The sequence below is a fragment of the Gasterosteus aculeatus genome, chromosome 13 (genome assembly GCF_964276395.1).
Source record: "Gasterosteus aculeatus chromosome 13, fGasAcu3.hap1.1, whole genome shotgun sequence".
Taxonomy (NCBI): Eukaryota; Metazoa; Chordata; class Actinopteri; order Perciformes; family Gasterosteidae; genus Gasterosteus; species Gasterosteus aculeatus.
Genome location: NC_135701.1, coordinates 9,834,238 through 9,861,363, shown reverse-complemented (window position 1 = coordinate 9,861,363; position 27,126 = coordinate 9,834,238). Strand labels below are relative to the sequence as shown.

Genomic DNA, 27,126 nt, shown 5'->3' with positions numbered 1-27,126 from the left:
GGCCAGACCTGAAAATTATAAGATTATTAAGGCGGGTTGCACTGACAAATCCAGCCAGTGAACGGCATCAAGCCAACTGGGGACTGTTTTGGGAAAATACCGTACATGCTGGTCATTTCTATCCAAGCTAGTCATCTGGATGATATGAATTAATATTCAGTATTTTATTTATGACACGTTTCGTTTTGCAGTTGAATAATTTAAGTTGTATTATTTACTAGTTGAGGTAAATGTTATAGAAATACAGGTGGAATTAAAATCAATATTGTATTATTGTCCTTGCTGTGAAGGAGCATCTGCAACACGCAGCAAGACGTTAGAAAACATCTCTCTTGTTATTCCGTTTACCCGCCAGGAGACGGATTTATTCTGCAACTGCAGAGTCTTAAATGTGTGCAGCATGCTTGTATCAGAGCAACACTTACTCTGGCAAAACCTGACCTTGAAGTTTGATAGTCCCCTTTTTAAATGATATCTGGCAGGACTTTGTATCAAGCGACATGGAAGTGTTGATGCAGCCAGTGAAAAAGTCTACGCTGCAAGACGTCATCAATCACGGCAGTGGAGGAGGTTTCGCCTCACAAATGGGTTGCGGCATAATTTCCAGTAAGCAAAGCTCTTGCAGAACATATTACTCACTGTGTGGGTTATTGCATCATAATGAAAATCAAATTCTAACTATATAAGCAGTTGCATGTCCTTCTGATCACTTGTTGTGATAGCAGTCACAGCTCAGGCCAATGGTTTAAGAAACTTCTAATCAAAAAGGGACATGTAGTATCGTAAAGAGGTTTTGAAGCTACCGTAAAGATTGATCATTTCAATTGTCAATTTAATTGGAATCCTTAGAGTGTAGAAAAGAAAGAGTGTAGATGGTCTTAAAAAGAGCAGTGCAGCAAAAGTTCATACTTGGGCTTAAGCTTTATTTTATTTTATTTGATGTGTCAAGCTTCTCCAGCAGCTCCCACTTACTGACAGAAGGGTGGTCTAATAATGGCAGTGCAGATGTTGCGTAGATTAAAAAGGCAGCGGAAGCACGATATGTTGAGACCTGTTTACAGTATGGGAAACATCCACAGTGGTAGCCGCCTATCATGCAAGCACATTTTGCGACTATTTGTGTAGAATGCTATTTAAAATGGATTACCAAAGACATCTGATTTGTGCCGCTTGTTCCACCCTGAAAGTTGCAGGACGTCAGCTTGTGAGCGGAGCTGAAAGCCGATCTAATGGGTTCTGTGGTGCTGGACTTCACTCAGGGAACCGTGACGCACCACAGGACCCTTGGCAGCCATGACAGAGTACATCTGAGGGATTGTATGCTCTTTATCAATTATTAAAACTAATCAGCGTCAAGCAGCTTGCCGTCTGCCTGTCACTGTCTGTCTGCGGATCCTCTTTCCTCGTGAGTCTTGTCATTCAAAGTCTTTGTCCGTTTGAACATTTGTGGGGCTTTAAAGCCGTCCCTTGTCTATCTTTTTGTGTTTCTTCTTTTCTGCCTTTTCCGTCCCACCTTGTAGTCCCTATTCCTTTCTTTTAATCTCAGAGCTTTTTAAGACCTCAACAAAACTGTGGAATATATTCAATATGACATCAGAGGAAACTAACTTTAAGATAAGAAGTTCTCTAAAACTCCTTTAAAAGGAGTTTACCATGTTTTATTGTGATCATGTGTTTCTATGATTGGGTTACCTTTGTGTTTGATATGCACTTTATCTGTGAAATGCAAACTACGAGTTCAGGTAGAGCAGATCAGCCACTTTTTGTCAATTTTACGACACTTGTGAGGCTAAACATCAAATTAGCTTTTGGACATACCAATATTATAATATATCATACAATTGTTTTCATTTTTAAGGCTGCATTGTAATAAAGTAATGGACTCTCCCGAACTCTCCAGAGTTTTTCCTGTTCAATGGTCTGACTTTACGCTCGTAGTCACTATATTATATTATTTTCCAAAAAGATTATTGTGTAAATATTTTGTGAGCTCTTCAGACCTACAATACTGTTTGTTTGGTAAATTATGCTATCTTCTTTTTTGCAGATTGGGGATCTCAAAGACCACTATCACTTCTTCCATAGCCGGACCATCAAGAGGTCGACTTTGTCAAGCCACGGTCGCCATAGCTTTATCTCCATGGAGCCCAAGGTAAGCCTGTCGTACTGTTCAAAATCAGTCAATGTGATTATCTTCTCAATTTAAATGGAACTGGAAATAGTTGGACAAAGTTGTCACAACTCAAGGTCCACACACTCTCTTGTGGAGTCTTTGTTCTCGACACCGAGGTACGTAACATCTCCCAATGAATCCCCCGGTGTGCAATATATAAGCCGCTGGAAGAGACTATTTCAAGACGTCTTGCCAAATGTCCCCAGACGTTCAAAAGAAATACTGCTGATTTCTTCATGTGTGTTGATTTGTTTAATCCTGATCCAATTGTTCATGAAATATGACTATGATCACATTAAGTAATCATAACACACACATTGCGAGTCGTTTCATTACCTCACCATCAAGGTGCCTCCGCTGTATTTGATGCACAGGCCTGAAGAAAATCCACTTCACACACCACCAGAACGAACCTGGACACCGAAGTATTTATGAGAACAGACTATTACATTGCCTGGAAAATTCCAGTATTTTTTATTGAAGAAAGGTGATAATCAGACCTACTCTGGCACTTTTTTCTTTACCACAAACCAATGTCTGGGTTCATTGATCGGTTTGGAGGTGGGAGATATAAGGTGATATAAATATAGTTGTCCTTCAAACAAAGGATGCTTTGTTGCTTGGTTACAGAAAAAAGAATATTATAGTATTCTTGAACAATAAAAGGTCATTAACTCGTTCTAGAAATAAAACATTTCAATACTTTGGTACGAGGCTGCTAGTCTCTCTCTCTCTCTCTCTCTCTCTCTCTCACACAGCCAAAATACGTTAAAATCAACTTATACAAATTAAAGTTTCTCACTCGTTTCTCATTTTTTGTCGTATGTTCTCACTCACGTGGTCCTGGCGGCTGACTGCGGCTACTATTTGTGCTTTTGTTTGTTTCAAGTTTCTAGACTTCACAATAGTTGTGCCTAACAAAAACAGCACCGATAAGCGAAAGCAAGTCGGCCGTTCTTATGTCCGTAGCCCTCCTTCAGGCCGCAGCCATGGCTTCGATCAGCCGCTCCAAAGGGCAGATTGTGTCACTAGACACGCCACTTGCTGTTTGCTCCAATAACAGCTACGTCCCCCTTTTGTCGGCATAAATAGAATTATAAAGTGCAGAATTGAACTACGCAGCAGCTGCTGGCCAGAGTGTTTCGAACCTCCCCGGAGTGAGCTCCTCCGTTTCCGCTCGCTGTTAGCGCAGCAAAACGCCCCGTTCTCCCGCTAGAACATTTTTTTTTGTCATATTTGTGTCTGAAAGAAAATGTTACTTGTTGATAACTGAATGTTTGATGAAGTGGAGATTGATCCGGAGAAGACAAGATGAAACTCCCTAGAACCATCACATGGAATCTCAAAACATCCCATTTATGTCAATTTTAAGAAAAACACTGACATTTTGGGCGCTTCAGGGATTCCATCCAGCAGCAATGGCTCTTTTGTGAATTAGTTTGTGTGTTTTGAACAACGGATTCAAGGGCACGAGCGTGTGCTGAGGAATGATAACAATGTATCAGTGGGATTTCCAAAAGAATGGAAAAAGCGAGGTAGTGAAACGCTGACCGCACAGGTCACCTCCGTTTGCGTCCCCTCCGCTTGTTTTGTCCACCTGCTGCACTCACCTGTCAAAGCTTTTCTCCTCCTCGCACTCCCTCTCCCACCCTCGGTTCTCTCTTTTGCTTTCCGTGCACTCGTCTCCCCCGTCGGTTCCCTTGCTCTCTCTGGCCTGGCGCTCGGGCCGCGGCGGAGGAAGGTTTGGGTCCTTATGCCAGCTGGCCGAGGGACTGAGATTTCGGAGGAGTTGATCAGAGAGGAGAGGTTAAAGGAGCCATTACAACGGAGCAGCGGCGTGAAGGAGGAGCTGAAGAGAGGAGGAGACGGTGTTTTCCTCTGACTCGCTGCGCTTTCAGTGTAATCTGTGACCCGTCTGCGGGTTCGGGATTAACGTGATGGCTACTTTGGCGCCGGCGCAGTCTGGCATACTACGACTAATGATGTTTTGTAATAATAACAGCGTGTGTGCGTTTGTGTGCGAGTGAGTCAGATGGGTGTAGCGGTGCCGTGAAAAGGCGCACCCTGCCAGCCGCAGTGCTCACTGGCACGCATGTTCCCATGGTGATTCAGCACAGCACAGATTACCGCTTTATGGCATCGGCCGAACTACTGTGTGTCACTTGCCTTTAAGGTCAAAGAGCGGTTTCCAAGCTGATCAATGACTCTGCGAAGGCCACCGGCTTAGAGAGGGAAAGCGTTTCACGTCTCTCACCTTTCCTTTCCCTCAATATTACGTCGATTGGACGCCGAGACTTTTACATTGTTGCAGGTTTATTATAGAGAAATCTCAAACTGTTAAATTGTTTTTATTTTAATGTCTTGTTTTATTAATGAAAACAATATATATTCACATATTTTGAAAGAAATTCAACAATGTTATGTTCTTTATGCTTTGTTACGTCGGCGGAGCTCAAAAGCCATCCACATCTTGAATTCCCTGTACAAGTTTTGCGTTTGGCTTCTCCTTGTGCATCACAATCCCTGTTTAGCAGGGTGCCAATTAAAACGTGGTACACAAAACCCAAGTGATGAGATCTGCTCTGTGCATCGTACGACGCGCACTCTGCTGACGTATGCTCATTACTCCATCTCACCGGGAGTTCAAACACAACAGACTGCCATTAGTTTTTGGTATGAAATGAGTTCAAATGCACTCGTGCCTGCTTTGTTTGAAATCTATTTCCGGCTGTTTCAAGTTTGTTGTAAACAGCAATTCGAGTCCTACGTTGGTTGCTTCTATTTCCTATGATGTTCTTTCTGGAGTCTGTGAAGGGATTAGTGGAGAGAAACCGCAACCGAATGCTGATGTCTGTCCACAGCGTTCAGTTGCAGGAGCAAAGTGTTTCCATAGAGTTTTGCATTGCAAAGACACACCCTTGTCATTTATCCAGACATGAGCAAGGAAACTGCAGGCCAGGTGTGTTCCGCAGCTGAATCCTCGCCGGGATACACTGAAACGCAGAATGCCGCCAAAATACAATTTCGGTGTCGCACGAGCCTCGTAAGGAAAAGATATTACACTTGAATGAGCTCCAATCCAAATTATTCAGTTCATTTGAAACCGTTGTCTTCTCCGTATTTTGCCGCTGTGGCTGGTAGATTTGTTTAATTATCCGGCCGCCTTTGGAGATCATCGTACTCGTGAACCTGTGTGTGAGACTATGAGACTCACGGCAACAAGGAGACGCTAATGACGGAGTACGTGGATCCGTCAGGACCGTGAGACTCTGTACATTCCCAGTTACAAACTTCCACGGAGCCAGGATGTTCGTAGGACTTTCTACCAAAGATCCGTGATCTGTTTTTGTTTTTTGTCCCCCTTGAATTCTTTAAACAGATGAGCTATTAAGAAGTTGACGCCCTGTGAGAAGCATCTACAGCCGGCCAGCACGGCTCAGGCAGTCTGTGATACGTTGTGGGGCCGTGTGCTGCGTCTGCGCTGAGCCTCTGAGTTTCACTGCGCAGAATAGCTGGCTTCTTGTGTCCGTCCAAAGGTAGTTGTGGGTGTTCTGCTACACCGGCCTTTGACCTTTGGTTAAAACGCACAGCTTTCAGTTCTTTTGCCTGCAACTCAAACAGCGTCTCAAAAAACAGCAGGGAAAGTGGATCAATTTGTTCCCATTTGTTCTATCAAAGTGAACTCTTCCCCAGTTTCCCCTGGTTACTGACCCAGCCAGCAAAAGCCACCTGCAAACCCTTACACAGAGAGCGTGTGAGAGAAAGGGGGGAGGAAAGGGGGGTTGGAATGGGAGCGAGCGAGAGACAGACAGACAGACAGACAGACAGACAGACAGACAGACAGACAGACACAGGCAATCTCAAAGAAAAAACGGCACATGCGGGAAAGAAGACCTGAAACGCAACAAAGAAAAGAGGAGGAAAATAAAAATAACAGCAATGGGCCTCATTCACCAAGTTATTTCTTACATTTGTTCTGAAGAAAGTTGCTAAAAAAAGTCTACGTGTGATTCATGACGTGTCCCGAAACAGCGTAATTGTTCGCACGTGCGTTCTGCGATCTCAATATGTCGTAAATTGAAAGCTCGTGCCCCGTTGCTCCTATTCAGCAAAGGTTAATGCCCCGTTAATTCCCATAAAAGGCCATGAGATGGCCGGGCCGTGTGCACACTGTCAAAAAGACGTGGGAAAGACTGAGGAGGCCTCGGCTCCAAAAGAGAGAAAAACCTGAGTAATTCTGAAGTGGAGATATTGCTGCATGAAGTCAGGCAAAGCAAGGCTAGTTAGTTTATGCAGGCCCTGCACACTTCATACGCCATGGCAATTCAAAGTGCTCTACAAAGGGGCAGACGTGTTAGGGTAGTGTGTATTGATTAAAACACATATATAGTTATGTGTAAAATAATAAAAATAATTAGTTAATATTATAAAGGAGGGAAATATTCCATTTTAAATTAAAACGGTAAAACTACTTGTTTTGCGCAAACATGTCGGCTCTCAATTGAGTGTACGAGTGCGTAAATTCTGTTCCTAAATCCCAAATAAGAATAAACATTGGTAACATTGAAAACGGCGTAAGTGGGGATTAAGCACAAATTTGTTCTGAAGAACAGTTGGTGAATGAGGCCCTTTGTGACCGAGACGAACAGGTGCTGCAACATCATTCCTTTGCTTCGCCAAGCTGGAGTTAAAATATGGATCAGATCCAATCGCCGTGCCTCGGAGCCCGCGAGCAAATTGGCCCAGAAACAAAGGCAGTGATACTGGCAACTTTTTAGACAATAATCGAGGGCAATACGGTCTTTGTTTGGATAAGGATTGGCAAATGTGACACAAGTGATGCAGATCCGCAGGCTGTTACTTTTGAGTGAGGATAACAAAGAATGTCATTTCTCTTGATTGCTTTAGAAGATCCGTTCATTATTTATCTGCCTCGGGTCATCCTACGACTAGAGAACAAAAGTGTATTTTTAAGACCAAATCCAATGAAAGAAATGCAAAGCTGTGACATGTTGGCAGTAGCTATATACTATTACTCTTTTAGCCCAACAGTTCTTATTTAAGAAGAGGGAAATATGAACACATGCACATTTTATAAGCTGTATTTGCTGGGGTTTCTGCAGTTGGAGACGTATGATATTGTTGCCATGTCGTCTCCCACATTCCCATTGAAATCTACTTTTAAATTGATGTTGAGGGGGATTACCCACTAATTGGGCTCCAAATTCAGCAAAATATATATATTTTTTTCACCACGTCTGTGCTCTGTCTCATAAATCTTGAGAAGAATCTATTGCATGAGGGGCTTTGTTTCATTGCTGGACAGTTCTTAAATAAACAAGTTCCGCACAACATTGTTGAGTTACACTGCCGTTTGCCAATTGTGATGATACACCAGTGCTGTTGCGCTGGAGATTGTGGTGTGTGTAAATGTTGACTTTGAAGCTGTTGGTCCTAAAGGAACATAAGATGAAATGAGCTGAGACTTTGGCAGACGGAGGAACGCGAAGCTAAAACAAACATTCTTCTCTTTGTCTCCTGGTTTGTCATTTATTTTTGCCCATCTTTCATATACTCTCTCCATAGGGAGGTCTACCCATGAGTTATTCAATGTTGTTATTTACAGAATCATTGTGTGTGCTCACACTCTGTTAAGAGCTGCATACTTGAGTTATTGGATCAATGTTATTTATAAAAAAACAATCATCCTCCATTCTCTTGCTGTATTTTGCTCTCGCTGGCCATTTGTTTTTACTTCCCTTCACTTCGCAACTCGCCCCTTTTTCTTCTTCATGGACTCTCCTGGGACTTGTTCTCTTCAGCTCTTTATCAACTCTCCTCCTCTTCCGCCGGTCTGTCTTGTCTCGATGCCTCCCGCTCCAACTCTCCAGAGAGCAAGTGCGATTGTTTCAGTGCATGAGACCAGATAATCACTCTGCAGTCATTATGTCACTTTTCCTCTCCTCCCTCTGCTGCAGCTGTATTGATGTGGAGAAACATTTTGTCTTTGCAGTGAAATATTAATCACATTCTCCCACCTTTTGGATCTGCCAAACTGAGGAACAAAACATAATTTTATCCTAAGAATGTGATTAATCCGTTGGAAATCCGTAGTGTATTATGGGCACACTTTCAGTTCACAGTAGATCGCTTGCTGAATGTTTGGGGAGAAGTGCATAACTGTAGAAATAAGAATGAGCTCCTCATAAATATCTCCGCTCAACATGGTGTATTCCTGCAGTACGTTTAAAGGATCCTGCTCTAATCTGTGTAAACTGGCACACAATCCTGTTCATGGGCAAACTTGAGTCTGCAAAATCCCACAACTATGTATTATAGTAACATTTACATTTCTGGGTATGTATATACAGCTTGACACACGATTGGCCAGTTTTTTAAAATCTTAGTTCTGTCCTCTCAGCTGTTACACGTCAACTTCTCAGTCTTTTCAGACAGATTAAGTCTGCGGGACTTCAGCTAGACTAAATATCAGATTTAGGGTGTTTTTAAAGCGACAACCTGGGCCAAGCAAGTGGGACCAGCCCTCCTGCTCAGATCCAGCAATGCTGATTTTAAAATTGGAAAATTCCTCCCGCGTGATACCTGCCAAGGAATGCCCCGCGCCTTGAAGCAACCCATAGGATTTAGAGATTGATGTTACTTGAGAGACATTCATGTCGTCATGGCATATGTGTGTATTAGTCCGCCCATTTCGCAAACTACGAAAAATAAAGTGAAACATTTGACTCCACTGCAAATCTTTAGTGGGTCTAAACACTGGAGTGAAATAGAGAGTTTAAGATCTAGATCAGTGATCCCCGGCCCACGGACAGGTACCGGCCCGTGGGCCATTTGGTATCGGGCCGCACCACTGGAAAATGTTTTATTTTGAAAATTGACCGGATTCTCTCCTAATTATGTGCGCTCGTCCCTCTTGACATATTTCCCATATTTTCAGTTTACAATTGTCCTCGTGCACGGCAGAATATTGTCTGACATGAAAACGGTCCGTGTGGTAAAAAAGGTTGGGGACCACTGATCTAGATGACAAAAAGGAAAAAATATATTAAGATACTTCGAAGCAAAGGCTGTCTCTTTCCTTTTAACCAAAGCCACAATGATCCAGGGCAGCTTCAAGTAAAAAGTGCTTCATATCCATAAAATTACTTTTTCAGCGTGTGTTGTTATCTCTGAAAATGTTCTTTCTTTAAAATGCACCATTGCAAGCGAGACACTGCATTTCACTGGGATATGTTGGCTCCCGCCGTTAACAGTGTAATTTGCACTCATCGCTCACCCATAACAAAAATTCAATTCCCATCTGCTGTCCTCTAATGTTTTGTCTGTGCTGGTCGGTAGTATACCAGCCATATCTATTCTCTAGAGATGGTAATAAACGTCAAAGAACAGGAAATATAGCCACTATATGGTCACTTTTTTAAATTAAAGATGCTGCACTCTTGCTTAAGAACACCTCAGGTTTCCCAGGACCTTCATATTTCCAAGATTGTATTGAATGAAGACCATGATATAAAAGATGAAAATTCCCCTGTTGGCTGATTTGTACTGAGCGCAAAGCCATTCTCGTACTGTGTGGTATTACGTGATTACTACTTGGTTTTCTCTCAATCTGTTTTCAGGTGGAGTGGATTCAGCAGCAGGTGGTGAAGAGGAGGATCAAGAGGGATTACAAGGCAGACCCGCCCCTTTCTCTGACTAGCCCCGCCCACAGCTACCCGGCCCAGAACAACATATTCTATAACGACGCCAAGTGGAGCAGCATGTGGTACATTGTGAGTTCACTGGCACCAGAGAAGTCATTTCTCTACTTGCATGACTACTGCACCCAAGCAAGAATATCACAAGATCAAATGGAGCCCAGTATATTGTGGGCTCATCCCTGCTGTTGTATCTATTCTTCTTTGTCTACATTTGTGGGGTTTGTGGGTAAAGTTCAGCTGAGGTCACGGCATGATCCTAATCACTGCTGGGTCAGTGGACACAAGGGATCTGTGTGTGTGTGTGTGTGTGTGTGTGTGTGTGTGTGTGTGTGTGTGTCACTAAATAAAAAACAAAGTCAGAAGTCATTTCCTCAATTTGAAAATTTAAAATGAAGCTGAAACATTCTGTGTTTGTCACAGGTAAGTCTACAGCAGATAAAATGTACATGTCTGTGTTCCTGCATTATCTCAGATATTGCGCGCGCGCGCACACACACACACACACACACACATGCACGCCTGCAAACATACACACACACAGAAAATTCAAATTCATAATGCAGAGATTTGCAGGCTTATCACAAGTGTTTGCATACACCCTCAGATCAATGTTCTTTTAGTTGTGTGTGTGTGTGTTTATTTGCCTCAGTGTCCTCTGCTCTGTAAATTGTTTACACAGTAGAGATAACTCTAAATACTTTGACCAGAGGGTTTACATGTATTTTGTTAGCTGTAGGAGAGAACGGTTTGAACTTGTGTATGTTCAGGTTTACCTAGAAATGTATTTCCTGTAGTCATTTCTGAGTACCTGGTACAGTCTACTTTTGACATAATTGTGCTAGTAAAATGGATCTGTCTCTCCATGTGTGTAGATAAATCAAGAGACTCGCTTGATAAACCAGCCTGGTGTTCTTCACATACTTCATTTGATTTACTATGTATGGGGACATATTAACTATTTTCTGGCATGCTGCTTGGTAGAGTGCAGCGGTAATCAATCTCTCCCCCATGAGTGTAAATATCACTAAATTGGAATAGAGATATTTTATTGGCTGACTAACATCACTGGTTGGAATTTACTACAAATTGAATTGGTCTGTGTTTTTCATGGAATGCTCAACAAGTGCCTTAAAGGCTGAAAAGAGCGTGGACGGTTAAAATAGAAGTTCCTCAATAATTCCCCATTGGCTATCGGATGTCGGTTCAGGGCGTCTGAGCCCGGATCCGGCGCGGCGCGTTTAGTGACGCCTGGCACTGTAGTATGAAGAGTGGAATGCACCATCTGACTATTTCTGACACATTAGGACTTGATGCTTGACATAAACTTGTTTGGACTGACTGTTAATGTTCACACTTGTTTCAGGTTAACTGGAAAAGCTTACGTGGGCAAACTCATAAAGTTTATGTCGCGCATTTGCAAGATGCTGATGTGTTTGTTTTCTTCTTCTCCCTCCGCTCTCCCCGTACCACCAACTCTCACTCCGCCTCCTGCCCCCAAATCTCTGCAGCACTGTAACGACGATGTCCATAACTGTCAGTCGGACATGAACATCCTGGGGGCGTGGAAGAGGGGCTACACGGGTAAAGACGTGGTGGTAACCATACTAGATGACGGCATCGAGAGGAACCACCCGGACCTCTTTCAGAACTACGTGAGTGTGCAGCAGCAGTATGTGTGTGTGAATGTTGAGTCAATACGATTTTCTTTTTTTGTTGATGAAGGGGGTTTCTCAATGTATTCATTTCAAAGGGGAACTCCCTCCAACCTGTTGGTGTGCAGTTATGCGGAGCACATGTTTGTTTATCTGCTTACATACTATGGCCAGATATTTCATGGCCGGAGGCTGCAGGAAAAGCCATTTATCAACTGCACAGATAAAATGTTTCACACCCTGTGTGACAGCGCCTGTGCTGCTGTTATTGGCTACTCTTAATGCCTGAATTTGTTTATGCCGAAGGGTGAGCAGCGCAGCAGAGTGGATTTGCTTTGATTGCATTCGATTTACGAAGCCGTTGTGAGCGATGCTAATGTGAACTGTTTGATTGGGTTAGAGAAGCTTCTTGGCTACAGGTCTGTCTTTTATACACGCAAACACGCACGCATACATGGGTTGGGTCAATTCTGATGAATTGTTGTTTTCTCTCTTTTATGCAAGTGTCGTCTTGTTGTTTGATATACTGGTTTTTACCTACGTGTCTCCTCCAGGACCCTCAGGCCAGCTTTGACGTCAACGGTAACGATATGGATCCCATGCCCCGATATGACGCAACCAACGAGAACAAGTAAGAAAAACAATAAAATTAGGAATTCGAATTTTAACTTTAATATCGGTCATTTTAGTCCAATCAAAACACGGCGGTCACAGCTCCCGTGGGAATAGGGAGTCCAATGGAATAGATGTTAAAAGTTGGCTCGTGGTGGCCTGCCAGGCTGAACTGGTCAACATGTCTGAAAGGCTGAAGAAACAATCTGTAAAGCTTTGTTTATACTTGCGCTTGGCACCATAGCGCGAGCCTCCGCAGACAGCCCCGCGTGCTCCGAGCATGTAAGGAGGCTTTTAGGCTCCATGTGCTGTTCATTTAGTCATCCTCCAAACATGGCAGCGGTCATGCAAAGAAAAGGAACTGTGCAGATGAAGAAAAGACCACGAGTGAAAGCCATCGACTGGAGGTGTAATAACAGTCTTTGGTTGTAACCAGACATGAGCCATAAGCAAACCTCCACAATGCAGAGGTTGTCTCATGTTCATAGACTATTTTATTGCCTTTGCGCAAGCCCTCTGATTACCTCTGCCGCATTTGGCAACATACAAAACTTCTGAGATGCACGGCCGAGCGTCACGACCACTCTGTGCACAATGCGCCTTGAGTCTTCTGGCGCGTTCCTCGCACCACCTCTACTACGGCGAGTACGAAGTAGGCTTTAAGTCATCTCTGCATTCATTGGTGACACCGTGCGTTGTCAAACTGCGTGTTGGTAAGAATGATGTAACTTTGCTGTAATTGTCTGTGTACAAGTGGTGCTAACATCTGTGCTTATGAATTCTAAGTAGGAGGAAAAAAGAAAATGGAAGTAACACATTTGGATGCATTCGGGGTTTTTTACTTCTCGAGGGAAGTCCTTTGTGTCTGTGGACTAAATATTATTGACAAGTAAACAACCCCAACCACGATGGATTTAAAAGGACAACTGATAATACAATTACGGAAACACCTGTTTTTATGGTGGAACTATAAAGCTCGACAAAGCTGTTTATCTTCTTGCAAATTCATTCTTGCCGTAACCTTTTAGGGCAAACACAAAGTGACTTTGAGAAAAACATTTTAAAAGATAATAATTAAAATAGATTATAAAATCAATTGCTTGTTAACACAAATAGCCAATCATCCCATCTCATGGCAGCAACTCAATGCATTTAGGCATGTAGATGTGGTCAAGAAGACTTGTTGCAGCTCAAACCGAGCAGGTTTCAGCTGGTTTAAGTATTTCTAAACCTGATGCAGCTGATATACTGGAATGTTCAAAATATATATATATATGTATGTATGTATCTTGTTGAAGGAGAGTGGGCAGAGTGGTTCGGAAGGATAGAAAGGTATGCAGAATAGCATATCTCAACAAACAACATGTGGAACCTTGGAGCAGATGGGCTACAGCCGCTGAAGACCACATCGGGTGCCACCCATGTGAGCTAAGAACAGGAAACTGAGACTAGAATTTGCACAGACTTACCAGGATTGGACAATAGAAGATGGGGAGGAAAAACGTTTCCCGGTCTGATGATTCATGATTTTAGCTGTTCTATTGAAATGATCCGAATTTGACTCAAACAACATGAAATAATTCATCCATCCTGCAAGTTGATGTGAGGCAGATTGTCCTCCGTCTGAGTGCTTCCCTGGTATTGAAAACTTCCCTGTCTTTATCCCTGGGGGGCTGGACAGCTAGATGTTGGGTTTCCATGACAACGGTTGGCGCTTTTCCCAGGGGGGCGTAGGGGGTTGTGATGCAGATGTTCTCTGCAGGTGGTGCGTACATGCGTTCAAGTTTGTTTGTGCCGATCCAGAAAGTGGTGTTTGTGAGGGGGCGACAAACGCAAACAATCTTGTGTTTGTTTGCACTTGTTGCCGACACGGGCCAATTTTCACCACTGCAGTTACTGAAGGTGTGTGTGTGTGTGTGTGTGTGTGTGTGTGTGTGTGTGTGTGTGCGCTCCTTAAAAGTGTCACGAGTGGTCAAACCTTGTGCATTGTTTCAGCTTTCACAATGTTGAGGTCTATTTGCGATGCTGTACTCCAAGAGAATGCCTGTGTTTGTGTGTTTTTGCGGATTTGGGGACCACTTGTACTGAAAGACGTAACTACGTGGTTTTCTTTTCCCTTCTGGGCCTGTGAGGAAAAAGCAAGAAATGATTAAAATATCTATAGTGTTTGCCTTTTAATTATTGCACCAAAATGAATGTGCACATCTATCTAGATTTATGTAGTAAACTCATCATTCTTCATCTTTCCTCAGACACGGGACGCGGTGTGCAGGCGAAGTGGCTGCAGCCGCAAATAACTCCCACTGCATTGTGGGGATTGCGTACAATGCAAAAATAGGAGGTGAGTGATATGTGGCTGTTAATTATTCCATCAATCATATTAAAGAGCAACAGATTGTGTGGGTCAAGCATACTGTAATACTTCTTAATTTGTCCCACTGTGTTTAGCTTATTATAACAGGACATTAAGCAGGTAGAAACATCTGAAATGAAATACAGACAGTATAGACTAAACTTACTTGAGCATGTATTATTTTTCTTTGTGTGTGTGTGTATAAGGTGTGCGAATGCTGGATGGGGATGTAACGGATATGGTCGAGGCAAAGTCTCTGAGCCTCCAGCCCCAGCACATTGACATCTACAGCGCCAGCTGGGGACCCGATGATGACGGAAAGACTGTGGATGGACCAGCATCTCTGGCCAGGCAGGCCTTCGAGAATGGCATCCGCATGGTGGGCAGATGCACGCACGCCAACACATTTACATAAAGATGTTACAAATGAACATGTGCTTCACTGCTCAGCCAAGGTCAGAAAAAGAAGTAAACACACACTGCGAGCAAGCCTGTGTGTTTGTATATGCGTGTGTGTGTTTTTTTTCTCACTCTTATGCGGCCTTTCTTCCCCAAAGTCCTCCCTGGCTGACAACTTATGAAGCTCCTCTGGACATTAGAGAGCAGCCCTGATCTGTTAGCACATACTCATCTACATATTCATAGCGTATTTTGCATAACAATAAGCTGCCGCTGTGTTGTTGGCTGGGTGGAGTGAGAAAGCAATAACGGGAGGTTAAGAGGGGTGAAGTCATTTACTGGTCACGACACGCACCCGCACATCTACATGTTTATAGCGTTTGCTACTCTTTCGGCCATCTGGTTTAACGGATGATGAGGTGGGACAGAGTTTCAAAGTGAAAACTTTGACTTGAGGTGTGATTGCCTTTGGCGTGTTACAAAAAAGAGAAAAGGGAGCGGAACAAAGTCACAGGCTGGCAGGTGTGAGCAGAATAGAGTCCTGCGCTCCTGACAGCCTGCCTTTTAAGATGACAGAGGAGAGGGAGATATTTGTCCAACTGGTGCCATTTGGGCTCTTGTATGTGCTTGCATGGCCTCCCACTGGTGTGTGTGTGTGTGTGTGTGTGGGTGTGGGTGTGTGTGTGTGTGTGAAGCTGAGTGGATATGATGTGTAAGCTCTACCTATGTGACTCTGAAGAGGCGGTTTATCACAGAGAGCTTAGGTGTCCGATGACCGCTGTAAAGAGAGTGTTGTACTCGACTCTATTGCCGAAAGTGGAAAAACCTTGAAAAATCATGTCTCTAAGTTGTTTAATCTTCCTCTAACATGCTTTTCTTTGTTAATCTAACCCTGTCTGTGTGTTGATAGATGACCATCAAACATATTTAATTTACAATTCTGTGTCAATGTTTTTTTAGGCTACACAATTGAGGATTATTTTCATAGTTAATTAATCTCTCAGACTGATAAGGCTGAAAAATGACCCATCACAATATTACATTCTTGTTTTATTCCTGATCCGTGCAAAACATTTTCAATCCCCAAAGATATGGCTTTAGAAAAAACACCCTCCTTGTCCGCTCTCTGTTTGCTCTCCTTCTCAATCTTTGTCCACCTCCTCTCTATCAAAGCGCTCTTCATCCCTCTCATTTGTCAGTGTGCTCCTGTCCGACCGCCCTCTCACTCACAGGGGCGACACTTCCTTATCGCTGCCTCGCAGAAGTACCCTTTGAAGAACGGGTCCACTTGTGTATGTGTGTGGGTGTGTGTCTTCTAGACAAGTGCAATGTCAGTCAAGTTTGTCAGATTCCTTCTTGCTGACTCCTGGCTGAACTTTGCCTTAGAGTCTCAGTTGGACATCAACAGCCCCGTATTGAGCTCTGTGTCCATCCGACCACAGTTTTGGTCATTTTAACAGTACAATGTCCCCAAAAATTGGTCTTATTGGTAAATAAATTGTTGTCTTTGTTTAGTCAGTGTGAAGATTTTGTTCTTCTTTTTAGATTTACCGTGTAACCTCTCCGTAAAACTGGATTTGAATATTAAAAAGCTGCCTGGCTGCTCTTCTAATGTTCCTCGGTTATAAGTGTAAACAATGTTTAGCCAAAATCTGGGGGAATGCAAAACATGCACAATGAATCATTGTAAAAAACCCTGCTTTTGTTGTGGAAAACCAACCAGTCTTTTTAAGAATACTTTGTGGCTGTATTGATTGTCCACAAATACGAAAGAAAGCCATCAAGTAAATTCTTGTGGCCTCTTTATTCATTCTTAAAGGGCATCCAGTCTTGCTGCTCGAGGCAAAAATTAAGCTAAATTTAAGCATAAAAAGTAATGCAATCGAATGCACAAAACTCCTTTAAAAAATACATTCTGTGTCTAATTTATTGCAGATATGTAAACTTTTCAAAGGAAATAAAAAACAACTTCTGTCGGCCCAGTTGAAACATTATGATTTCTGCACTAGAATGTAATCACAGTTACCAGAGGCAGCCAACTTCTCATATACAGGCTTTGCTGCCTACTGATCTTTTCTGCCTCTGACTGTCACTGATATTGCCATCATTGCTCTTCATTTCTTCTTCATGCAGTGATTTCTGCACACTGAACACATTAGTCGTTCCTCTGACAAACATTGAAAGAAGATCCAGCCTAAACAGAACCCGATGAAGAGCGACGACCTCTCAGTGCTGAAACGAATCCACGGCCTCTTACGTTATCCTCTCTGCATCTCCTCCTGTCAGGGGAGGAAGGGTCGCGGCTCCATTTTCGTGTGGGCCTCGGGAAACGGCGGCCGCAGCAGAGACCACTGCTCCTGCGACGGATACACCAACTCCATCTACACCATCTCCATCTCCAGCACGGCAGAGAGCGGACGCAAGCCGTGGTACCTGGAAGAATGCTCGTCCACTCTGACCACAACCTACAGCAGCGGGGAGAACTACGACCGAAAGATTGTAAGGATCTTGTGTGTGCCCATGATCCACTGGGACGGTGACAGTTGTCCACTGTGAGCCAGCTTGTCTGGCAGTGTTTTGCTACATTCCTCATTCTGATGCCACAGACAAATAAACACGCACACACAGAGGCACATTCTCTGTGTCGCTGTGGGTTAGTGCAGTAGAACCTCCGTGAATGACGGTCTAATCTACTTGAGCATGCGCCGTCCTGTCCACTTGGTGCCATTGGACCACTTTCACTGTGTGATATCTGTAGTGAGGCAGTGTTTCATGGCTGGAATGTGAGTTATAGATCTTGACCCTCATGACTTTAATCACTCACTCTGTCGTTCTGTTTCGTTCTCTCTCCTCTTTCTAATACACCATTTTCACTTTCAGGATATGTGTCGTCTCTTCCCTGCCCCTTTTATTCCCTCTCTTGATTGCTGTATTTTCCTTCTATGGCTCCTTCCTCTCTCCTCCGACTATGTCTTCACTCTCCTTCTCTTCTCCTGTGTTTGCAGATCACAACGGACCTGAGACATCGGTGTACAGACAGTCATACAGGGACATCGGCCTCGGCTCCCATGGCTGCTGCCATTGTTGCTCTGGCCCTGGAGGCAAAGTAAGATCCACTTAACCTCATCCGTTTGCCCCTCGCTTACCTTCCAATGCCCTTATATGGGGAGCATGTGAAGCATTTTCTCACAATCGTGCTGTTCAGTTCAACAAATGTAAATGTTCTTCTGGATGGTGAGCCAGAGAGCGTAATGTAAAGAGTACATTTATCTTCACCCACCTGCATCCGATCGGTTCAATGTTTCAGCGATGTGAAGAGATTAATTCACATTTAGTGATTGCAGCTGGCAGAATGAAAGTCATCTGCTGTTAATATTTAACTTTTATTCTGGTGCCAAGCCTACATCGATAGTGGGCAGTTTGTTGATTTGACAAAACAATCATTTTCAAGGTGAATCCACTTTGATTGCTCGATCCGTTCCTCCGGTGCATCTTTTGAGAGCGTTTAAGGGGGTTTGGGTACAGAGTTGCCCTCCGCTTACACTTTTTCTAGTAAACCATAGTACTTACAAATGTTATATTTACAAATGTTTCCCGCTGGTGGGTTGTAATCTCAGTTGGTAAGTTTTGCTTGAAAATTAACAGAACTGAGCACTCCATTTAGTAAGAAAAGCTGTTTGCAGCACACACTTCAGCAGCTGAAGTGTGTGTGTGTGTGTCCAATATTGTCTTGGGACCTTGAGACTGAAGTATTTTTTATCCTTTACTGCACACATTTGAACTCTGAACTGTTCTGTTTTTTTTCGCCAAAATAAAAAACTGGTCCACATGACACAACAAGTCTTATATCTTATCTTGCTATACAACATCACAACTACATGAATAGATGTAGAATACAAGAAACAATTGTCTGAGGTATTGATGTATTGTGGGATAAATATTGGGATTGTGCATTCCAATGCCCAAATGGTTTTATTTTCAAACCTATAAGAAGACTTCTTCACGGTTCTGCAGTGCCAATTTCAATGTTTGCCTTTTCAGCGATGGAGCTGGATTTTAAAAGCTTTTTATTTAATTTTACCTTCTAGATGCCCTGGTGGCTTCTTGTGTGAGGCCATGCAGATGCGTGCCTTTTTTGTGACACATGGTGTAATTGGAGTGAAGCCAGTGCAGTTGCAGGATCTCACCTCATCATCACATGTTGAGCGGCTTTGAGGTCACTTCATTTAACCTGGATAATCCAATCCAGATCCTCCCAGTAGAAAATATTCTCTGTTTCCAGGCCGTGCTGGGCACATAAGACTGTTTCCTCAACAAGATTATCACACACTCCTTCTCGCCTGCCTCCTTTCTTCTCTTTTACCAGCTCTCACTCGGTCTCTGGCGTGCGTGCGGTGCCTCCGCCACAGTCAGGATGGTCTTTTTTTTTTTCTTTTTCCTCCTCTAAGGCAAATGCTCTTTTCCTTCCTTGAATCGTTTCATTTATTTTCTCACATGGATAATCCTGCATGCATGCACATGCAGGCAAAGAGGAGAAGATGAAAGGGATAGGGGGGAAAAAAAGTTAAGACAAACTGTGCAATACTGATCGTATCTTCTCTTATCTGGTGAAGAAAAGAGCGCGAACTCTCTGTGATAAACATGTCAAGACTGCATTACGCTAGACCTCCTTTTACTCGCTGTCGTAAGGTCTTTCCCCCTCGTACGAGAGCGCTCCATTCTCTGTACATTTTGCCAAGTTTAATATGTGTTAAGTCAGCAGATGATTTAGCACTTTATGGGTCTGGCACAGCGTCAGCAATGTTTGAGCGCTTCAGAAACTCTTCCTTTTGTACTGGGCATAATGGTAAAGTGGTTAACATGGAGACAGGACTTATCAGTGAGGGAATTAGAAGGGATGAACATGAAACGAGCAAGGATAACCTACGTCATCTACTTAGAGGTTTTAATCAATCAAAGCAGGGACAGCCGAGCAAAAATCGAACTCGGTTTCCTCTGCGTTCTTCTGTTATTAAAATTTAAGCTACTGAAGCAGATATTCAAGTTAAAAATAATGATAATCTTTCAGTGGCTGGACTGAACAAAGGCTTGATGGAGTGGGCCTCTTGACATTTTTGACGTTTGGAGTATCAATTTACCTCCTCGCTTTCTTCCTTCAGATCACCCGTGCGTTCATGTGTTCATCCATAATTACGCCGAAAAGAAGCACCAAGAAACTCGTATCAGACGACCTCCTTTGCTGCTGGGTTTCCTCAGTATGCAAGCTGCTCCATTAATTAGTATTGGCCTGTTTATGGGAATGGTGTCGTGGCCTAGATAACGATGCCAAAGTCACTTTTAATTAATGACCATAAAACATGTATGGAATCATAATTATACAGGGCGACGAAGCCCATTAATAATAATCAATACATTCATTATTTTGACTTGTTTTATGTACGTATATATAGAAACAATACAAGAAAACAAAGCTTAACAATACACAACGTTGATGATCTCCAGCCCAGTGCTGCTCCTCCATGCAGATGAAATTACCAGAAGATTTTACCGGATGAAGTCGATATGTAAAGTCAGTAGCTAAATGTGTGATGTGGAGAAATATCCCAGATGTTAAGGATTTTAAGCCAGACCTGAACGTCTGGTGCATGAACGTTAGATATTAGTTTTAGGTCTGCTGATTCAGAGTAGCGTAGATCCTGGAGGTCTCGCATGGAGACGAGGGGAAGGAATGGAGCATCTGGTCGGCATATGAGATGGAAGGGAATCCCAGGAAACTTGGTGACCCACTTCTTCCTGTTTTTTTTCCTTTCTGAACGTAGCATTTGTACATCAAAGCGGTTGAGGCAAACTGCTGCCATCTCGTAATGGATCTCACGTGAGATCCGGGAAGCTGACGACGGATGAACCGGCATTGATGCTCCACGTCTAAGCTTCTGTCATTTTCTCTCTCAGTAATCGTCCAAATTCTGTTTCTTACTATGTTTAATTTACCTTGTTTTACATTTAATAGGTTACATTCCTCCTTTTTATTCGTTAACCTCCTTCTCCTTTAATCTTAAACTTTTTATGTTTCTCTTTCACCAACATATTTTACTGTACATTTATTGTCCCCCTTTGACATTAATTTTTTCTTTACCTTTCACGACATAATTAGACGATTTAAAACGTTTTTCTCTTCACTATTCCTGTATTTAAATCTGCAGCGTTGAAGTTGTCCAAAATGAATGTGTATGTCTATTTGTGCATAGCAAAGTGGGTATTTACACAATGAATTTATACATTTATTTATTCAAGCTTCTTTGTCCTGGGAGGCTTTTATTTTACAATAAATATAATGATGTATTTGTGTGATTCTGTGTATTTTTTCAGTCCTCTTCTATCATGGAGAGATGTTCAGCACATAATTGTAAAGACCTCAAGAGCCGGACATCTCAGCGCCCCTGATTGGAAGACCAATGCTGCTGGTTACAATGGTACAGACGCACACACACACACACACACACACACACACACACAATGTCATAAAGAATACAAGACAATGACAAACACGTCAATTTGCAGTATTTTGGCACCTGGATCTGACTCCTTCAATCAAAGGGATGATAAACGCTGCAGGCCCAGTGTGCCTGGAGATCTTCCAAGTGACTGTTTTTTGAAAGAGGAACTAAAGAGAAACAGAATGAGGAGAGGAAGAAGAATGGAAGGAATTGATATTTGAGCTGTTGAACCCATTTTTCTTTAGATAACTAACTTGTCCTCAGTATTTTTACTTCAGTTAATGAGGGTATGGAATTGGGGTTTTTTTCAGACGCCTTTACGAGAACCGTACGATTCTAAGTGCCTTTAAAGATGGCTACAACCTTGTCTAGAGGTCTTTACTGATTTATTGTGAGCCCCTCTTTTAGTTCTTTTCAGGATTCCCGATTTTAAGATGGAGGGAAATAAGGAAAAAATCTTTTTTTGAACAATAAACACTCGCTTTTTTTTTTTAAGAGTAAACCATAACTAATAAGACAAACAGTGGTGTTGCATTGGAGCGGTCTGATCAGCTGTGACTTGTCACCTTCCTACAGTCAGCCACCTTTACGGCTTTGGTCTGATGGATGCCGAGGCGATGGTGAAGGAGGCGGAGCGATGGAAGCAAGTCCCCACTCAGCACGTCTGTGTGGAGAGCGCGGACCGACAAATAAGGTAGAACAAACACGCAGACATTTCCTGACATAGTAATGGATGAGTTTGAAGTGAAATGCCACAAAAGTGAGTCGCCTTTGTGACAACACCTATCTGTCGTTTTTTCTTGCATTCTTTCTTTTTCCTGGTGTTTCATCCACCAGCATGTGCTTGAGAGTGCGGTTGTGCAAGCTGTACCTTGATAGGGGCCAAGCATTAGTTCTGGCAGGGTGGTTTTCACATAAGACCTTTTAATATACACACACACGTGCACAGGACAGAGCCAGGGCTTCGCAGCTTGTTATTCTTGATGCAGCTGGAAGCCTGAGTACCGTTCTGTGTTAGGCCGGCTGGCTGAACTCGGGCCCTGGTTTGCTTTCAGTCGAAGGCTCGGTGGCCGGCGACTGCAGCATTCTCAGTGTCATGTCTGTCTGTTCTGCTTCAGTGCACAAGTCGGGCCATATGAGGCGTATGTACTCCAGGCTGTTGTGCTAAGCTCTCTGTACTCGTGGATTGTGTGTTGGCTCATGGAGAGATTAGCAATGTTGTTCATTAAAATAAATGAAGACAACCCTGTCATTTTAGGCTGTTTTTTAGTGCAACATATGTTTCAATAGCCTTGGAGATGTATCCAATGGTCAATCAAACATTCCTTAGTTATTGGTAGCCTAAGCGCTTCCTCCAACCAGCCAAATGACAGGCTCACAAAGTAAAACCAGGCAGTCACTAGGAAACATGGGGCTTTATTTTGTTTGGTTTGGTTTGGATTTGGAACAATGGCGAAAACGTCATGACATTTTTATTGTGCAACACATTAAAAAAACTGCCCTAAAAGTCTGAAACATTCTTTCACCCTTAACTAGCCTCTTCATCAAGTAAAGATCTATTTTTAAGTGTCACAGTGCTCACTTGGGTCATGAACGTGTGTCTGCTTTCTTCACAGATTGTGTTAATGCGTTTTGGATGCAGATCTGTACGGGTCTCTTTTTTTCCCCACTGGTGTTCATCTACAGCAGATGTATGTGTTTTCTCTGCCTGTGACGTGCTGACTGAGTGCAGCCATCACCTCACCGCTGCATGTTCCCACACACCCTCTGGCTGGCCCCTTTGACTGCATTTGGTAATGTCTGTCTGCAGCCGCCCGCCTCACTCCACTTGGAGCGCGGACAAAGGGAAACTGCCTGATCCGTGTGTAATGAGGATGGTGTTGATCAGCTGTGCGTCGGCTCCGCTCGGTCCCCTGCGCACGCTTTAGTTATCTGTGTTGTGTCATGGAGAAGCCAGAGCTGTGATATCAGCCCCAGACTCCCCAGCCAGTACTGCGGCCCGCTGTCCAAACGGTCATTAACTACTTACGAAATCATGTCTGCCTGAGCTCATGCCTTTTGCTTTTGGAATTCACATTTTCCACTGGTTTTAATATTAATTGCATATATTGACTATTAATCCCCTTAAAACTATATAAATGATTGACGATTCACACTTGGCTTTAAAACAAAAAAAGATTAGCAGAATAGAATGATTAAAACAGTTATTTATGACTGTAATTGAAATCTTTGTTGGTCTTGACAGGCACTTTTAATAATCTAATACTTCTAGACTCTTTGTCTCAGTTCATTCTTGAGCCAAGTTTGAGTAAAACGTTGTTCCAAGAGAAAAGCTTCATCTTCATTGCACATTTTTTTGGCAATCTGTACCAGCCAATAATTGTCTTGGTGCAAATTTCCTTTTTAACGATAAATATCTGTGCTTAGGCCCTAAAAATGTCCCCACTGTCATTGTAACCCTGACAACCAAGGTTGAAATGAAACCGTTTTGGCTATAGGATCAAAAAGTCATTGGCTTTAATTCAAGTGATAATTATAGCAATCATTTTTTGTCATATTGATAACAAGTGTCCTTCACAAGTAAACCAGTACTACAGTTAGTGAGTACACATGCGGAGCATCACGTGTTCACCCTGTTGTACTTGCTGTAGCAGGAAGGTGCTCAACTGGAACTGTCCATGTTTATGTTTTTCTAAAAAAAGTACTGCTATTATATACCGCAGACGTTGCTGAGGGAGACCTTATATGTTTGTGTTGGCTAAATGTTTGGTGATCCGTGGACAGGCAGAACAAAAACCTCTTTGTCTTTCTTTTTTTCTTTTTCATGGTTATTCGTTTCTATAAATGTAAAAATCACTGTACATGTGATTCCTTTTTAGCCTCATTGTATTGAAACTCAATATTGAGTGTGATGTCATTAACAAATATGTGGATGCATTGATATTTTCTGAAGCGATTAATCAAAGCCCAGGTTTTGTCTGAAGCATTAGAAGTTTTCATATATAACATGCTTTTATTCTGGCAGGCCGTCCCGTCTGCTTCAATATGCGGTAGTCTCTTCTTATTTACCTAATATTTGTTCATGTTTGATGACTGTTGGAAATTTGTAATGCAACATAATGCACCAGTGGGCCGAGCAAATCAATTAAAAACAAAATGTCCAACTTCCTTTTTGGGCTTTCCCACTTTTTGTCATTAGAGCTGGTTAAAAGTGCGCCTTTTCTTGTTTCTTTTGGCGGACTGATTTGTTGTAACCTGCAATCAAATTAGGAACATCAGTGGAAGAAATAAAAAAGGGAGATATTTTTTAGTTTAATTCTCTTTTGGTGTCTACCTTTTTGATTGGTTCTTAACTTGTGTTGCAGAACTATCCGTCCGGAGCATGTGGTCCGGTCGGTGTACAAGGCAACGGGATGCACTGACAACCCCAACCACCACGTGATCTACCTGGAACACGTGGTCGTACGTATTACAATCACACACCCTCGCCGGGGGGACCTGTCAATCAATCTGACCTCACCCTCAGGGACCAAGTCTCAGCTTCTTGCCAACAGGTAAAAGAGCCAGTCGTGATGAATTGTGTGTGATGTTATACAACATATGCTGCAAAGACATCGTACTAAATGAAAGAGTATTTTTAGTTTTTTTCGGAATGGGGTTTTATATTGAATATTGGCAGTTTTTGCAAATTATGTCATAAAACAGAAGGGACTGAAAATTAAGCCTAATAAAAAGACGAGGTGCTTCTAAATTAAACCATGGTAAATGCTTAATAAAGCTTAATTACAGTTGGTGTTTCCAGCCATTTAAATAAATTAGCTTGATTCTCCAAAGAAATTCACTTGTCTGTGTGCTTTTTTAAACAAGGAAAATTGGGGCGGAAACACCACGAGTGCACGAATGAACTCAGACCACGTTCCCCTCAAATGAAAACAGCCATGTACAATGTTTGTCCACGGTTCATTTGAGACTGCGATTGCACTCTGTTGAGTGGTTGAAATTGTTTGTACTGGTGTTTGAAGTGTTTGAGTCGTTTCCTCATCTATGAGTGTGTGTGTGTGTGTGTGTGTGTGTGTGTGTGTGTGTTGTTGATGTGCAGGTTGTTTGATCACTCCATGGAGGGTTTTAAGAACTGGGAGTTTATGACCACCCACTGCTGGGGAGAGAAGGCAGCAGGCGACTGGGTCCTAGAGATCTATGATTCACCTTCTCAACTCCGCAGCCAGAAAGTACCCGGTATGACAGTGTTGTTAACTCCTTTAATTCCAAAAGAATCATCCGTCTAGTTACCCGTTTAATCACACAGAGTAAGAGTAAGAAGAAACAGGAGGAAGTACAGCAAAAGGTCACATGTTGCTCTGCAGGCGGTGAATTTAACTGCTCAAATGACCCACTAATTTAACAACATAATAAAGTCAAATGGAGAGTAGTAGTTTCTAAAAAGCTGTACCGGCAGTCACTACAATCCAATGTAACCTCCGGGTAATTTTGTCAAGTGTTATTAAGAGAAAATAATGTAATACAATCTAATTACGTGGATTAGTGGAAATTAACTTGGAAAAGAACTGTGTTTATTGTTGGATGGTTATGGGGAGCTTATCATGTTACAACTGAACAGAAATAAATAAGAAAATCCCGCTCAGCTGCCTGACTTAAACACGTCTTTTTTTTTAGCTGAGGGTTAGGAGAGGTAGAGGTTCTGCCTAGTTAGTTGCCGTCAGGATACCGTGACTTTCACGATGCTTTTGTTTCCTCAGGGAAGCTGAAAGAATGGTCCCTGGTGACCTATGGCACCTCGCTGCACCCTTACTCATCTCTGCGCAGCGAGAAGCCCCGCTCCACCGACGAGGAGTTCACCGAGGAGTACAACGGTGAGTCAGGAGTTCCGAACATGGACAGGTTGGCCATATTAGCGCACATTGCAAAGTAACCAATGATTTAGTGTCCCGTCACAATGATGGTAAGTTGCACATAACCTTTTTAACAGCGTTTATGAGTTCATAAAACCTCTTCATACGTCATGATGTCTTTGCTATGTTACTTTTTGTGCCAACAGGCCCCTGTGACTCGGAGTGCAATGAGAACGGCTGTGAAGGTCCTGGACCCCATCACTGCATCAACTGCCTCCACTACTTCCTCAAGTTCAAGAACAACACCAGGTCAGAACCCTTAAGGGTCCCTCACTGTGAAATAAATCGGTTTATTATTAAGCAGGTCTAAATGCAATATAGATTTAGTAAATTATGCAGTATGATTTTTCTATTTAAATGGTGAAAATTGGTGAGAATTACTGGTGATGTCACGTCAATAAAGTTGAATCTTGGATGTATTTGGTTGAAGACGGATCTTTAAAGTATAGGAATGACAGTATCTTTCTTGCTCGGATGTAACAACAGGAGACAAAAACATGACACACAAGGTTTGCTCTGAGCTGCTTTAAAACGTTTTCACTGTTTGAGCCAAAACAAATGCATTCGGCTACGTTCCTTCAGTGTCAAAACTACACAACATCTCTAGCTTCTCGTAATATTCTCACCATTTGTCTTCTTTTGGTCTGAATTCGTAAGATAGCAGAGAGGCTGTTTCTTGTTGGTCATGTTATTCTCTGTTTCTCCCTTCCCCCTTTAAAAAGAGTGTGAATGCGTGCGCGTGTGTGTGTGTGTGTGTGTGTGTGTGTGTGTGTGTGTGTCTGTGTGTGCCCGCCCTAAGGATCCCATTA

At 42.7% G+C, this 27,126-nt stretch overlaps 1 protein-coding gene across 5 annotated transcripts in view; it reads left to right on the top strand.

Moving 5' to 3' along the window:
- Window positions 1-27,126, top strand: part of pcsk5b (proprotein convertase subtilisin/kexin type 5b) — a 43,355-nt gene that overhangs the window by 2,857 nt on the left and 13,372 nt on the right. For all 5 annotated transcript variants that reach the window (XM_078086574.1, XM_040195169.2, XM_040195168.2 and 2 more), the window contains exons 2-15: window positions 2,048-2,152; window positions 9,814-9,966; window positions 11,403-11,546; window positions 12,101-12,177; window positions 14,411-14,499; window positions 14,718-14,890; window positions 17,197-17,409; window positions 17,916-18,016; window positions 21,280-21,383; window positions 21,984-22,101; window positions 24,773-24,961; window positions 25,507-25,643; window positions 26,165-26,278; window positions 26,464-26,566. In XM_078086574.1, coding sequence (XP_077942700.1) covers window positions 2,048-2,152; window positions 9,814-9,966; window positions 11,403-11,546; window positions 12,101-12,177; window positions 14,411-14,499; window positions 14,718-14,890; window positions 17,197-17,409; window positions 17,916-18,016; window positions 21,280-21,383; window positions 21,984-22,101; window positions 24,773-24,961; window positions 25,507-25,643; window positions 26,165-26,278; window positions 26,464-26,566 — 1,820 coding nt within the window. The remainder of the gene's footprint in view (window positions 1-2,047; window positions 2,153-9,813; window positions 9,967-11,402; window positions 11,547-12,100; window positions 12,178-14,410; window positions 14,500-14,717; window positions 14,891-17,196; window positions 17,410-17,915; window positions 18,017-21,279; window positions 21,384-21,983; window positions 22,102-24,772; window positions 24,962-25,506; window positions 25,644-26,164; window positions 26,279-26,463; window positions 26,567-27,126) is intronic.